A 16,682-nucleotide genomic window follows, 5' to 3' on the forward strand; every position below is an offset into this window, starting at 1 on the left:
ACTAATAATTACACACAGTCATTTGAGTTTTGCTTGAGGGGTCTAAATCCATTCTGTATTGTTCTACGATCTTGAACCAGTTCCTGTCCCATATTTCTTAGGAATACAGCACAGAGACATCAAGCAGAGACACTGAAAAGGTGTCAATATTGCACAGGAGTCAAAAGTAAAGTTCTGCTGTATTCCATGCTGGGCTTGTATTTCAAAGACTCTAATAGATTGATTGGACTCATAAGATAACCAACAGTCACTGTAACTATACAGTACAAGTGTATGTGTAAGTCTTACTAGTGTATGTACAAGTATACAAGTGTATGTGTAGGTTCTACTAGTGTATGTACAAGTATAGAAGTGTATGTGTAGGTTTTACTAGTGTATGTACAAGTATACAAGTGTATGTGTAGGTTTTATGGGTCTATGTACACATATACACGTGTATGTGTAGGCTTTACTGTTGTATGTACAATTATACACATGTATGTGTAGGTTTTACTGGTGTATGTACAAGTATACAAGTGTATGTGTAGATTTTACTGGTGTATGTACAAGTATACAGCTATATGTGTAGGTTTTACTGGTGTATGTACACGTATACAGGTGTTTGTGTAGGTGGTCCAATGTTGTAAGTAAAAGTAGTATTGACCTGGACAGGAAGTTGATTTTAGTTTGGATGTTGTTCCACCTACAGGTCATGCTGTCCAGATCCCCATTGGTTACACAGCTGATATCTATGACCGGATCTGAAACACAGACACAAATAGAAGAGTGAAACCCTTACCCTGACATCAATATGAACCTTGAGCTTGAAACATGACCACAGCCCATTGACAGACAGATAGGGGTCATAACAAACACATGAATATAGACTTGGTCTTTTACCAAATAGGGCTATGTTCTGTATACCACCCCTACCTTGTCACAACACAACTGATTGGCTCAAACGCATTAAGAAGGAAAGACATTCCACAAATGATCTTTTAACAAGGAACACCTGCATTCCAGGTGTCTACATCATGAAGCTGGTTGAGAGAATGCCAAGAGTGTGTAAAGCTGTCATCAAGGCAAATGGTGGCTACTTGAAGAATCTAATATATTACATCTATTTTGATTTGTTAAACACCTTTTTGGTTATTACATGATTCCATATGTGTTATTTCACAGTGTTGATGTCTTCACTATTATTCTACAATGGTGAAATTATATAAAAATAAAGAAAAACCCTTGAGTAGGTGTGTCCAAACTTTTGACTGGTACTGTATATATATATATATATATATATATATATATATATATATATATATATATATATATATATATATATATATATATACACACTGTATATTACTGTTGATCCCTTAATCCCATGACCCATCCTTTTCCTGAAGTCTAAACCTAACCATTCTCCAATCCCAACCCTACAGGACTTAATCTGCCCATTGTCGTGGCAGAATCAGATTTAGCTAAGTAACATAGATAGATAAGATGTTATTTTCATCATATGCTTGTGAGATACTTGTCATTAGAATCTTCTGAGCTAGGGATTGGTAACTTGGGGCCAGAGAGGGGAGAGGTCAGGCTTGTCTTCATAAGTCAATGTATCTGTTAAATCATGTGGTACTAAGTAGAATATCAGAAGGGGAGGAGGACAGAGTGGAACGTTGGTTTCTTATGGGAACGTTGTTTGTAACTATTCCTAAACCATGGGATGGAGTTATTAATTGGGGAACCAGTTAGTTATCTCATAAAATGTCTGTACGCCAGTCACTCCCTACCTTTCTCATAGGGGGAAGGAGTTTGGCCGTGTTTGGAACCATTGTATGTCCCCTCTGAGGTTGCCCTTATCTTGACCTAGTATTTGACCTAAGGGGCTCACTGTCTGATTTTGAGTTTGTCCAGGTTTGGGAGTATCTAGAAATGACAATTGATATATGCCATTGGATGAGGTAATGTTTTGGTAGACAGTGAAGTATCAAGCATGAGATTTAAACCTTGTCTTGGGAGATCAAACTGAACGATGATTTATAGCTGATGCTGTCTAGCGATAGGATACTCCTCTTTCGGGTAAAGGATTCTTTGTAAGTTGAGAGGGGTGTATCTTGGCTATAAATGAAACTAAGAATTGTTTTGTAAGGACTCTCAGAGAATTCATTTATAGACACTGAATTGATCTGAGAGTCATTAAAGGGCTTTGGTGAAGCTTGTATATATATATTAAAGATGGAATATATAATTTAACTCTGACTTGTGTGTGGTTGGCTCTCTCTCTCTCTTTATTGAGTAATACAGGAAATTACCACGACATTTGGCGTCACGAACAGGATGTGAATCTTCACTCGGTGACCGTTCCTGATGATCTAGGTAAATAAATCGTGCACGAGGGATCCCTCAAACTTGGGATCTTAGGGAAACCACACTTCGGGAACGAAGCAGATGGACCAACCTTTGATCTGAGAGGCAGCGAGCCGAGTGGATACCACATCTCGAACTGAGTTTTTTTTGAGAAAGAGGTGAGCGACCCACACACACTTGAAGTCGAGTTTTTAGATAAGCCTCTGTTACGTGGGCTCTGAGTGTATTCCTTTGAAAGAGAGGGTACCTTGGAGGCGTAAACAGGGCCGAGTCAGAGGAGAGTAATCTGAAAGTTTGCAGACTCAAAGAATACTCTGCTATTGTTCGGTTGCGGGCGACTAGATCCATTCCGACACTGAATTGATCACAGTGGGGATTGGTGCAGTCTGTGGGGGTGAGGGGCCAGGGTGACTGTGTGTTCTGTGTGAAACATGGTACTTGGTGAAGCCCTATTGGGAGAAGGACCTCATTCTGTGTGTCTGTGTGACTGTCTAAGTGACCCTCAGAAGTGGTGAATTCCAATTATTTTAAATGTGCTAGCCAGGTATGCCCTGGGTTACTCTGTGTGAGTATTTTGTTTATATCACTAGGTAATATTTGTATACCGTTCTGTGTGAGCGGGTTAGGTTGACTCTGTGTGGGTAACCTTTTAATTATGTTCTGTGTGAACATTGGACCAGTTCTGTGTGAACATTGGACCAGTTCTGTGTGAACATCTGACCAATCCTATGTGGATCTTTAAAGTTATATGTGAGTACCTAAGCATTTATTACGTTTTATATGGGTTCTGTGAATATTTGAAATTGTATGTGTGTATAATTGATTACTAGAGATTTGATAAAGTAATGCTGAGACTAAAATTTGATACAATTTAAACCACCCATTCGTAGACGTACGGAGGGTTTTGAGTTGGTATCTTTAATGGATAATTTGATAAAGATAAGGTTTTAAGCACTATTAAACTAGTCTAAATAATCTGGGCAATTGAGTTTTAGAAACTGATTAGAGTGTCCACTTTTGGTTATTTTACCCTAACGATGGAACTATAAAACGCTTATTGGATTATCTCCGTCTGGGTACAACATTTGAAATAAAACTGCCCTTCAGGTATGAAAATGTTTTGTTTTTTCCTCCCAGTATGATAGGAGTTGTGGGTTTTTATTAAATAAACGGTTTTCAATAAAATAGAGCGAATTAAAATGGAATCTCTACGTAATTTATAATGTCGTACAAAGCCTAAGGTTTCCATCAAACTAATTATCATTGCGTGATTAATGTGATGTAGTAAAGTAACGTTGCCTGAGTAAACAATCTACTTTTTTATTAAAATGCGCAAGATCTGTTTCTTAGTCTATAAATGTCGATTTTATTCTTTGACTGCTAATCTATTAATTTGGCATGGGAGAATCATAGCTGGAATAACGCTTGGACCTTTATTTAGGGTAATTTTTCTGGGAAGTGTCTTGATTTTACGAATACAGACAATTGTAAAGTAGGTTTATATTGCTGAGAGTCTTAGTCATTCATATAGCATTGGTGGTTCAGTGGTTAAAATAGCTGCCTTCTGAACTGGAGATCCGAGTTCGTTTCCCGGCAAACGCTCTGTCTTAAAATCAGAGTTTTTGATTGTAATTCAACTATTTGTATGTTTTGCATGGAGAGATGCGGTTGCTAGTGTTTGTATAAGATATAAACTGAACATTTTTAAAGCTTGTTTGGTTCAAATTGGAAGAAGGGATAAATTTAAGTTTTTAATAGATTGTTAAAGTTAAATTGATAGACTAATTAATTCAAAATAGAAGCGAATTTCGATGCAAGACGGTGTCTGTTGCCTAAATTAAAGTAATTATAAATAATAGCGGAGAGATAATGGCGATAGAGAAATGGCCACCGAAATGTTTTTCAGTCTTATGAATTGACTGACATATGTTATGAATTTAGCGGTATGTGTTATTGTTAAAGTCTTGGATAAGTGATAAGTGGAAGGAGAAGAGAAAGTGGTAAAGTCTGGTTTTAATCTTACGATAAGAGGTATGGAAGAGATAATTGGACCGAACAGTGTGTGTACCTCAAAACCCCCTCTAACTGGCTGAAGAAGAGTGACAAAGGCGTTGAAAAAAGGCCCTGTCTGGACCACTTTTACCGGATGAAAGGAACCAAGCCAGATATTGGTGTACAGTATCCGATCTAAGCTATCAACTGCTTTTCTCATGATGTTTCTCTCAGGAGTGTGAGAGGAGTCACAGTGGGCATGGAGAGAGATCTGTTCTAAACTTTTCTTATGTTGCTGGTATATTGGTTGACGAATGGACAAGACATAATGAGTGGTAAAGGTGAGACATTGAAATTGGGACATTATCATGGGCCATCCACTTTGAACTGTAAAGTTATCTGAAGAAGAACGAAAAGGACGCCAGAAGAATCAGTGCCTGAAGGAGGGGGTTGGTCAACTGTGCCAATAAATTGTTTTAGACTTTTGGGGTATCGGGTTGATTGTAGAGGTCTACACCACGTAAGATTATAGTAATTTAGATTAAGAATGCATTAAAATACTGATCTGTATTATAATCATGATTAAAAAAATTAATAGTATAATTATGGGATAATTATACTGAATGTTAATATGAATGTGAATTCTGCCAATATTGATGTGTGTTAAATTGAGTTTTTACTTTGAGTGATAAGACCAATTTGAATCAGTGAGGAATGTCATTCTAAATTTTGGTTGGATATTTAGTTGGGTTGAAGCTATGATTTGGAATATGAATGATTTCCCTGACCTATTTTCTATTCTGAGCATAAGGACTGAGAGGGAAGACTGTTCTATATGTTATGATGATATGTTATGTGTTTAGATACTGGTTCTCATGTAACTAAGGGAACATTTCTATGTTATGGTTTTTATTTTTCTCAACAATGAATTATTCTGTGTGATTAAACCTGTGCAAGTCTGTCTTGTAGAATAAAGGTTGTAAACGTAGTTTCAGAAGGGAGAAAGCTTACATATAAGCTAAGGTACTTGACAATGAAGGGATTTGATTCTTTATTTTTCTTTTAAATATTGAAAATATTTTTTTAATGAATATACTCTGCAACTACTGTTAGATAAATGTGTATAGTTAATGTTCTGATTCTAGAGAAGGGACAATGTCCCTTGAGAGGGGAATGTCGTGGCAGAATCAGATTTAGCTAAGTAACATAGATAGATAAGATGTTATTTTCATCATATGCTTGTGAGATACTTGTCATTAGAATCTTCTGAGCTAGGGACTGGTAACTTGGAGCCAGAGAGGGGAGAGGTCAGGCTTGTCTTCATAAGTCAATGTATCTGTTAAACCATGTGGTACTAAGTAGAATATCAGAAGGGGAGGAGGACAGAGTGGAACGTTGGTTTCTTATGGGAACGTTGTTTGTAACTATTCCTAAACCATGGGATGGAGTTATTAATTGGGGAACCAGTTAGTTATCTCATACAATGTCTGTACGCCAGTCACTCCCTACTTTTCTCATAAGGGGAAGGAGTTTGGCCGTGTTTGGAACCATTGTATGTCCCCTCTGAGGTTGCCCTTATCTTGACCTAGTATTTGACCTAAGGGGCTCACTGTCTGATTTTGAGTTTGTCCAGGTTTGGGAGTATCTAGAAATGACAATTGATATATGCCATTGGATGAGGTAATGTTTTGGTAGACAGTGAAGTATCAAGCATGAGATTTAAACCTTGTCTTGGGAGATCAAACTGAACGATGATTTGTAGCTGATGCTGTCTAGCGATAGGATACTCCTCTTTCGGGTAAAGGATTCTTTGTAAGTTGAGAGGGGTGTATCTTGGCTATAAATGAAACTAAGAATTGTTTTGTAAGGACTCTCAGAGAATTCATTTATAGACACTGAATTGATCTGAGAGTCATTAAAGGGCTTTGGTGAAGCTTGTATATATATATTAAAGATGGAATATATAATTTAACTCTGACTTGTGTGTGGTTGGCTCTCTCTCTCTCTTTATTGAGTAATACAGGAAATTACCACGACACCATCCACCCATCCATCTATACCAGCTCACCTTTAATGTATATCGTTGCGTAGCGGTAGTTACAGCTATACTTCTCCCCTGAAGGCTGGCAGCAACGCAGGATGTCGTACAGTTTCTGCTCAGACGGTTGAACCGTTATCTTACTGACACGGTCGTTGACAGCAGTGTACTGGCTCTGTGGAAGGCGGTCAAGGTTCAGAAACCAGACTGCAGTACTGGCGTTCACCCTGCGGTCGTTGAACACGCAGTACACAGTCACACTGTCTCCAAGGCTGGCCACCACTCTCTCAGGGAGATATGTCACATCTGAAGCCAAGCAAAGGGAATTCAGTCAGAAAAGCAAGATCACCTGACTGACAGTTGAGAGTTGAAGTATTTTTCTGCGAGAGCATCGTGATTGATTTGATACCCTGACTGAGTTGTCTAAATTTGTTGTTTCATGCAGCAACCTAATTAGTTACCATGGCAACATGCCATTTTCTTTTCTTTCTGTGAGTTAAAGGACCACGGTAAGAAGAAAATCTATGTCAAAGATGTATTTTTTAAATAACCCGAGGAACTCAATTTCATGTAGCAGTACCCAACCTCCAGACATAGTCTGAAAGAACAGATGCAAAACTGCTTCTGGAATATGGTCACAAACTTCCTTCCAGTTGAAATGATTTGCTATTCATCCATGGTACATCCATGGTACATGGATGAATAGCAGACATAATATATTGACTGACAGCTAAGGGGCCATAGCCTGGGTGACTAGCTGAATGTAATAGTCATACTCAGAGCAAATGGGACCTCGGTAATAAAAGAGTGGATGAGGAATAGAATTACATTTTATTTGTCACATGCTTCATAAACAACAGGTGAAATGCTTCCTTACAGGTCCTTCCAACAACGCAGAATTAAAGATTTTAAAAATGAAATGGTGACAAAGGGAATAAATACACAGTGGATAACAATGAGTAAAAATAACATGGCTTCAACACGTGGCTTCTAATTTGAAGTTGTGTAATGTGATTTTGGACTGTTTAATGAAGGAAACTCCAATTCCCTTTGGAGTTGAACTAAATCAGAGGACCGCACATGAGCACAGTTATGGTCTTGCGTCCTGGGACAGGCCCTTTTCTGCTCTTCCGAATAAAACCCCCACCCGGGTTTTCTATCACCAGACCAGCTTACCTCGATAACGAGAGGGCCAAGGTTTGAGAGGAGACCATAAACCTAAGGTTTGAGGAGATGGCTGAATCTTTTAACCATACCACGTGGTTAAACTCAGACTATCGATACCGACAGAATAAGAACGAGTCTTTGATATTAATTACTAGTCTGCAGCTAAGAATCCGGTATCATTGAACGCGAAGACCGACAACCGCCGAAACATCTATCCGATAACGACATGAATGAATGTCACTCTGAACTATCCATTCTAACCACGACAGAGAGAGAGAGCGGACAAACTCTCCAACAGAAACAAACTTTTCAACAGAGATCCCGACGACACACTGAGCGTAAATACACTGCTCAAAAAAATAAAGGGAACACTAAAATAACACATCCTAGATCTGAATGAATGAAATATTCTTATTAAATACTTTTTTCTTTACATAGTTGAATGTGCTGACAACAAAATCACACAAAAATTATCAATGGAAATCAAATTTATCAACCCATGGAGGTCTGGATTTGGAGTCACACTCAAAATTAAAGTGGAAAACCACACTACAGGTTGATCCAACTTTGATGTAATGTCCTTAAAACAAGTCAAAATGAGGCTCAGTAGTGTGTGGTCTGACCTGGCCACGACGCCAGGTCAGCGGAGTCAATCACCACCTTCCGGAAACACCTGAAACCCCACCTCTTTAAGGAATACCTAGGATAGGATAAAGTAATCCTTCTAACCCCCCCCCCCCCCTTAAAAGAGTTAGATGCACTATTGTAAAGTGGTTGTTCCACTGGATATCATAAGGTGAATGCACCAACTTGTAAGTCGCTCTGGATAAGAGCGTCTGCTAAATGACTTAAATGTAAATGTAATGTAAATGTGTGTGGCCTCCACGTGCCTGTATGACCTCCCTACAACGCCTGGGCATGCTCCTGATGAGGTGGCGGATGGTCTCCTGAGGTCTGGGGAACGGGCGGGCCAGTCCATAGCATCAATGCCTTCCTCTTGCAGGAACTGCTGACACACTCCAGCCACATGAGGTCTAGCATTGTCTTGCATTAGGAGGAACCCAGGGCCAACCGCACCAGCATATGGTCTCACAAGGGGTCTGAGGATCTCATCTCGGTACCTAATGGCAGTCAGGCTACCTCTGGCGAGCCCATGGAGGGCTGTGCGGCCCTCAAAAGAAATGCCACCCCACACCATGACTGACCCACCGCCAAACTGGTCATGCTGGAGGATGTTGCAGGCAGCAGAACGTTCTCCACGGCGTCTCCAGACTGTCACATGTGCTCAGTGTGAACCTGCTTTCATCTGTGAAGAGCACAGGGCGCCAGTGGCGAATTTGCCAATCTTGGTGTTCTCTGGCAAATGCCAAACGTCCTGCACGGTGTTGGGCTGTAAGCACAACCCCCACCTGTGGACGTCGGGCCCTCATACCACCCTCATGGAGTCTGTTTCTGACTGTTTGAGCAGACACATGCACATTTGTGGCCTGCTGGAGGTCATTTTGCAGGGCTCTGGCAGTGCTCCTCCTTGCACAAAGGCGGAGGTAGCGGTCCTGCTGCTGGGTTGTTGCCCTCCACGTCTCCTGATGTACTGGCCTGTCTCCTGGTAGCGCCTCCATGCTCTGGACACGACGCTGACAGACACAGCAAACCTTCTTGCCACACCTCGCATTGATGTGCCATCCTGGATGAGCTGCACTACCTGAGCCACTTGTGTGGGTTGTAGACTCCGTCTCATGCTACCACTAGAGTGAAAGCACCGCCAGCATTCAAAAGTGACCAAAACATCAGCCAGGAAGCATAGGAACTGAGAAGTGGTCTGTGGTCACCACCTGCAGAACCACTCCTTTATTGGAGGTGTCTTGCTAATTGCCTATAATTTCCACCTTTTGTCTATTCCATTTGCACAACAGCATGTGAAATTTATTGTCAATCAGTGTTGCTTCCTAAGTGGACAGTTTGATTTGTGAGTGTGATTGACTTGGAGTTACATTGTGTTGTTTAAGTGTTCCCTTTATTTTTTTGAGCAGTGTATATATATTGATTGCAATTGTTCCCGAATGAGTGAGCGTTCATGTGCAAAAGATTAGCATTTCAATTGTTATAATTATCACTCTGTCTAACAAGCCGCCATACCGGTTTAGCCCACTAGGGCACATCCCCCTATCATTTCTTTGTAAACATATCAAATTTTTTTGTTTGTGTGATGCATTTCTGTGAATTACTTAGTTTGTAAATGATTTTAAGACAATTGATGTATGGATGACTCACAGTGAAGACTGGGTTCGTGCAGATAACCAACAATTTACGACGTTTGGAATGAGACTTACGTGAGGTAAAAAATAATTCATTAATTCGAAGACTAATTGAGCAGATATTAAAATATCAGAAAGTTATATTAGGAAAATTATAACTTTGTAATCTGAATATTTTCCTTGGTGCCCCGACTTCCTAGTTAATTACAGTTACATGATTAATCAGTTTAATCGCGTAATAATACTTACAGAGAGTTATTTGATAAATAAGTCTTCAGTTTTAATGATGCCAAAGACACGACAGCACACATACAGTGGGGCAAAAAAGTATTTAGTCAGCCACCAATTGTGCAAGTTCTCCCACTTAAAAAGATGAGAGAGGCCTGTAATTTTCATCATAGGTACACTTCAACTATGACAGACAAAATGAATAAAAAAAATCCAGAAAATCACATTGTAGGATTTTTAATGAATTTATTTGCAAATTATGGTGGAAAATAAGTATTTGGTCACCTACAAACAAGCAAGATTTCTGGCTCTCACAGACCTGTAACTTCTTCTTTAAGAGGCTCCTCTGTCCTCCACTCGTTGCCTGTATTAATGGTACCTGTTTGAACTTGTTATCAGTATAAAAGACACCTGTCCACAACCTCAAACAGTCACACTCCAAACTCCACTATGGCCAAGACCAAAGAGCTGTCAAAGGACACCAGAAACAAAATTGTAGACCTGCACCAGTTGGAAGGTGTTCAGACCCCTTTACTTTTTCCACATTACAGCCTTATTCTAACTTGATTAAATAATATTTTCCCTGATCAATCTACACACAATACCCTATAATGACAAAGGAAAAACAGTTTTTTACACCATTTTACAAATGTATATATATTTTTTTATAGACCTTCTTTACATAACTATTCAGACTCTTTGCTATGAGACTAGAAATTGAGAAATTGAGTTCAGGTGCATCCTGTTTCCATTGATCATCCTTGAGATGTTTATGCAACTTGATTGGAGTCTACCTGTGGTAAATTCAATTGATTGGACATGATTTGGAAAGGCACACACCTGTCTATATAAGGTCCCACAGTTGACAGTGCATGTCAGAGCAAAAACCCAGCCATGAAGTAAAAGGAGTTGTCTGTAGAGCTCCAAGACAGGATTGTGTCGAGGCACAGATCTGGGGAAGGCAACCAAAACATTTCTGCAGCATTGAATGTCCCCAAGAACACAGTGGCCTCCATCATTCTTAAATGGAAGAAGTTTGGAACCACCAAGACTCTTCCTAGAGCTGGCCACCTGGACAAATTGAGCAATCAGGGGAGAAGGGCCTCGGTCAGGGAGGTGACCAAGAACCCGATGGTCACCCTGACACAGTTCCTCTGTGGAGATGGGAGAACCTTCCAGAAGGACAACCATCTCTGCAGCACTCCATCAATCAGGCCTTTATGGTAGAGTGGCCAGATGGAAGCAACTCCTCATTAAAACCACATGACAGCCCGCTTGGAGTTTGCCAAAAGGCACCTAAAGGAATCTGATAATGGGAAACAAGTTTATCTGGTCTGATGAAACCAAGATTGAACTCTTTGGCCTGAATGCCAAGCGTCACATCTGGAGGAAACCTGGCACCAAACCTGCTGTGGGGATGTTTTTCAGAGGCATGAACTAGCCAGGATCGAGGGAAAGATGAACAGAGCAAAGTACAGAGAGATCCTTGATGAAAACCTGCTCCAGAGGGCTCAGGACCTCAGACTAGGGCGAAGGTTCCGCGACGCATATAAGGTCCTCCCCCGCCCTCCTTTCGGAAAAGCTGACCACGACTCCATTTTGTTGCTTCCAGCCTACAAACAGAAACTAAAACAACAAGCTCCCTTGCTCAGGTCTGTTCAACGCTGGTCCGACCAATCTGATTCCACGCTTCAAGACTGCTTCGATCACGCGGATTGGAATATGTTCCGCATTGCGTCCAACAACAACATTGACGAATATGCTGATTCGGTGAGCGAGTTCATTAGGAAGTGCATTGACGATGTCGTACCCACAGCAACGATTAAAACATTCCCAAACCAGAAACCGTGGATTGACGGCAGCATTCGCGTGAAACTGAAAGCGCGAACCACTGCTTTTAACCAGGGCAAGGTGACCGGAAACATGACCGAATACAAACAGTGTAGCTTTTCTCTCCGCAAGGCAATCAAACAAGCTAAGTCCCAGTACAGAGACAAAATAGAGTCGCAATTCAACAGCTCAGACACAAGAGGTATGTGGCAGGGTCTACAGTCAATCACGGATTACAAAAAGAAAACCAGCCCCGTCGCGGACCAGGATGTCTTGCTCCCAGACAGGCTAAATAACTTTTTTGCTCGCTTTGAGGACAATACAGTGCCACTGACACGGCCCGCTACCAAAACCTGCGGGCTCTCCTTCACTGCAGCCGAGGTGAGTAAAACATTTAAACGTGTTAACCCTCGCAAGGCTGCAGGCCCAGACGGCATTCCCAGCCGCGTCCTCAGAGCATGCGCAGACCAGCTGGCTGGTGTGTTTACGGACATATTCAATCAATCCTTATCCCAGTCTGCTGTTCCCACATGCTTCAAGAGGGCCACCATTGTTCCTGTTCCCAAGAAAGCTAAGGTAACTGAGCTAAACGACTACCGCCCCGTAGCACTCACTTCCGTCATCATGAAGTGCTTTGAGAGACTAGTCAAGGACCATATCCCCTCCACCCTACCGGACACCCTAGACCCACTCCAATTTGCTTACCGACCCAATAGGTCCACAGACGACGCAATCGCAACCACACTGCACACTGCCCTAACCCATCTGGACAAGAGGAATACCTATGTGAGAATGCTGTTCATCGACTACAGCTCAGCATTTAACACCATAGTACCCTCCAAACTCGTCATCAAGCTCGAGACCCTGGGTCTCGACCCCGCCCTGTGCAACTGGGTCCTGGACTTCCTGACGGGCCATCCCCAGGTGGTGAGGGTAGGTAACAACATCTCCACCCCGCTGATCCTCAACACTGGGGCCCCACAAGGGTGCGTTCTGAGCCCTCTCCTGTACTCCCTGTTCACCCACGACTGCGTGGCCATGCACGCCTCCAACTCAATCATCAAGTTTGCGGATGACACTACAGTGGTAGGCTTGATTACCAACAACGACGAGACGGCCTACAGGGAGGAGGTGAGGGCCCTCGGAGTGTGGTGTCAGGAAAATAACCTCACACTCAACGTCAACAAAACAAAGGAGATGATTGTGGACTTCAGGAAACAGCAGAGGGAGCACCCCCCTATCCACATCGACGGGTCAGTAGTGGAGAAGGTGGAAAGTTTTAAGTTCCTTGGTGTACACATCACGGACAAACTGAATTGGTCCACCCACACAGACAGCGTTGTGAAGAAGGCGCAGCAGCGCCTCTTCAACCTCAGGAGGCTGAAGAAATTCGGCTTGTCACCAAAAGCACTCACAAACTTCTACAGATGCACAATCGAGAGCATCCTGTCGGGCTGTATCACCGCCTGGTACGGCAACTGCTCCGCCCACAACCGCAAGGCTCTCCAGAGGGTAGTGAGGTCTACACAACGCATCACCGGGGGCAAACTACCTGCCCTCCAGGACACCTACACCACCCGATGTCACAGGAAGGCCATAAAGATCATCAAGGACAACAACCACCCAAGCCACTGCCTGTTCACCCCGCTATCATCCAGAAGGTGAGGTCAGTACAGGTGCATCAAAGCAGGGACCGAGAGACTGAAAAACAGCTTCTATCTCAAGGCCATCAGACTGTTAAACAGCCACCACTAACATTTAGCGGCCGCTGCCAACATACTGACTCAACTCCAGCCACTTTAATAATGGGAATTGATGGAAATTATGTAAAAATGTACCACTAGCCACTTTAAACAATGCCACTTAATATAATGTTTACATACCCTACATTACTCATCTCATATGTATATGTATATACTGTACTCTATATCATCTACTGCATCTTGCCATCTTTATGTAATACATGTATCACTAGCCACTTTAAACTATGCCACTTTGTTTACATACCCTACATTACTCATCTCATATGTATATACTGTACTCTATACCATCTACTGCATCTTGCCTATGCCGTTCTGTACCATCACTCATTCATATATCTCTATGTACATATTCTTTATCCCTTTACACTTGTGTGTATAAGGTAGTAGTTGTGGAATTGTTAGGTTAGATTACTTGTTGGTTATTACTGCATTGTCGGAACTAGAAGCACAAGCATTTCGCTACACTCGCATTAACATCTGCTAACCATGTGTATGTGACAAATAAAATTTGATTTGATTTGATTTGAGGTTCACTTTCCAACAGGACAACAACCCTAAGCACACAGCCAAGACGACGTAGGAAAGGCTTCAGGACAAGTCTCTGAATGTCCTTGAGTAGCCCAGCCAGATCCCAGAACCCAATCGAACATCTCTGGAGAGACCTGAAAAGAGCTGTGCAGCAACGCTCCCCATCCAACCTTACAGAGCTTGAGAGGAACTGCAGAGAAGAATGGGAGAAACTCCCCAAATACAGGTGTGCCAAGCTTGTAACGTCATATCCAAGAAGACTCAAGGCTGTAATCGCTGTCAAAGGTGCTTCAACAAAGTACTGAGTAAAGAGTCTGAATATATATGTAAATGTGATATTTCAGTTGTTTATTTTTTGGAAATTTGGAAAAATGTCTAAAAACCTGTTTTTGCTTTGTCATTATGGGGTATTGTGTGTAAATTGAGAAGGGGAAAAAACAAGTTAATACATTTTAGATTAAGGCTGTAACGTAACAAAATGTGGAAAAAGTCAAGGGGTCTGAATACTTTCCGAATGCACTGTACATACACAATCCATGTCTCAATTGTCTCAAGGCTTAAAAGTCCTTCTTTAACCTGTCTCTCCCCTTCATCTACACTTATTGAAGTGGATTTAATAAGTGACATCAATAAGGGATCATAGCTTTCACCTGGATTCACCAGGTCAGTCTATGTCATGGAAAGAGCTCTTAATGTTTTGTAAACTCTGTGTACAGGGAGTACCAGTACCGCGTTGATGTGCAAGGGTACAATGTAATTGAGGTAGCTATGTACATATACGTAGGTAGGGCTAAAGTGACTAAGCAATAAGATAGGTAATAGACAGTAGCAGCAGCGGGTAGCCATTTGATTAGCTATTTAGTCTGGTTTAGCAGTCTTCTGGCTTGGGGGTAGAGCGAGAGAGAGAGCGAGAGCGAGAGAGCGAGAGCGAGAGAGAGAGAGAGAGAGAGAGAGAGAGAGAGAGAGAGAGAGAGAGAGAGAGAGAGAGAGAGAGAGGAGAGAAAGGGAGATTAACTACACTACACTAAAATGCAAATCAGCTCTTTGACAAAGAACTAAATAATGTCCCCTTCATATTCATTAACTAATATTATCTTAATATTGTTGGGTTCTTATTTTTCAGAGTAAATGACTCACGGACACTAGAGAAGCTTTAACCAAGTTTATTCTTCCCAAAGGTTCTGTACAGCTGAAATCAGACAGCAAAACATTTCAGACATCACAGTTTATATGCATCCTACTTAAGACACTCCTCCTCCTTACAGTTTATGGCTCCACAGGAAAGAAGGTAACCAGATACCAACCCTGATCACTCCCTTTAAGGGGAACTGACCTCACCTCTCACCTCCTGACTCACAGATATCCATCTGTTTTCCCTATATCAACACATCGCTCTCCTCTCCTCCATCAAACACATTCCAAAGCCTTCTGGCTTTTTACAAACTCTTTCTATGCAAGGCTTTGTCTCTGTCATGTATTTAATATCTCAAAGTTCAGCCGATTCCAACAATATAATCCATCTGGCTCCCTCTTCTCCACCCTGCTCCATTCTGATCCTGTCCTCATATTTGACATTTCATGCGGTAACTTCACAGTTCAAACATCCAGCGTTTCCAAATCTGTTTGCTTAGTAACCCAGTGTATATTTAATTTAACTAGGCAAGTCAGTTAAGAACAAATTCTTATTTACAATGAGGGCCTACTCCGGCCAAACCCTCCCCTAACCCGGATGACGCTGGGCCAATTGTGCGCCGCCCTAAAGGACTCCCGATCACGGCCGGGATCGAACTCAGGTCTGTAGTGACTCCTCTAGCACTGCGATACAGTGCCTTAGACCGCTGCGCCTTAGACCAGTCCCCCTATATTGAGTGCATGGAAATGCAATGCATATCTATGAATCATCCATCGTCACTAACAGTACAGTACGCAGCAGGTACAGACCTATCCCAGTCTCAATACTATAATAGCTAGGTGTGTTTGTGCCCACACAATCTGTCAACCACAGATGATTTATGACTTCATTAAAAAGTCTCCTCTTAAAGTGTGCTAGGGAAAAAGCTTATTATTTTCTTTCAATCATGGGTGAACAGCCACTGACCCTGGAGATAACCTCTGACCTTTAACCTCTCAACTCTGCTTCCTACATAACATAAGCAGATGAGCAAGTTTAATTGGTTTGTTTTGGTGTTCAGGTTTTTGCACCCTATCTCCCCTTGGAGATAATAGAGGTCAGTAGTTGAATCACACACAACGCACCACACCACACCACACACACACATCACAATTGATGAGACATTTGTCCTCCACGACTCTCTCTAAAACAAATGCCACTGTATCACTAGAATAACAAAACTTTGAAGAACGAAGAAGCTAATTCTGTTGTTTTAGTTCCCACAGGGCACAGACATCAATTGAACGTCTATTCCACATCGGTTCAACGTAATTTTATTGACATGACGTGGAAACAACGTTGATTCAATCGGTGTGTGCCCAGTGGGTTTACTGGAACAAATAGCACCCTATTCCCTATAA

General features: G+C 41.8%; 1 protein-coding gene across 2 annotated transcripts in view; it reads right to left on the reverse strand.

Annotated features, from left to right (window-relative positions):
• The window catches only part of LOC139577545 (leptin receptor-like), an 86,880-nt gene that overhangs the window by 18,398 nt on the left and 51,800 nt on the right, over window positions 1-16,682 (reverse strand). Inside the window, exons 9-10 of one of the 2 annotated variants that reach the window (XM_071404594.1) lie at window positions 6,410-6,685; window positions 644-740 (exon numbers count right to left, since the gene is read on the reverse strand). In XM_071404594.1, coding sequence (XP_071260695.1) covers window positions 644-740; window positions 6,410-6,685 — 373 coding nt within the window. The remainder of the gene's footprint in view (window positions 1-643; window positions 741-6,409; window positions 6,686-16,682) is intronic. The other variant, XM_071404595.1, reaches the window with a different exon arrangement.

This window comes from Salvelinus alpinus, chromosome 6, assembly GCF_045679555.1.
Source record: "Salvelinus alpinus chromosome 6, SLU_Salpinus.1, whole genome shotgun sequence".
NCBI lineage: Eukaryota > Metazoa > Chordata > Actinopteri > Salmoniformes > Salmonidae > Salvelinus > Salvelinus alpinus.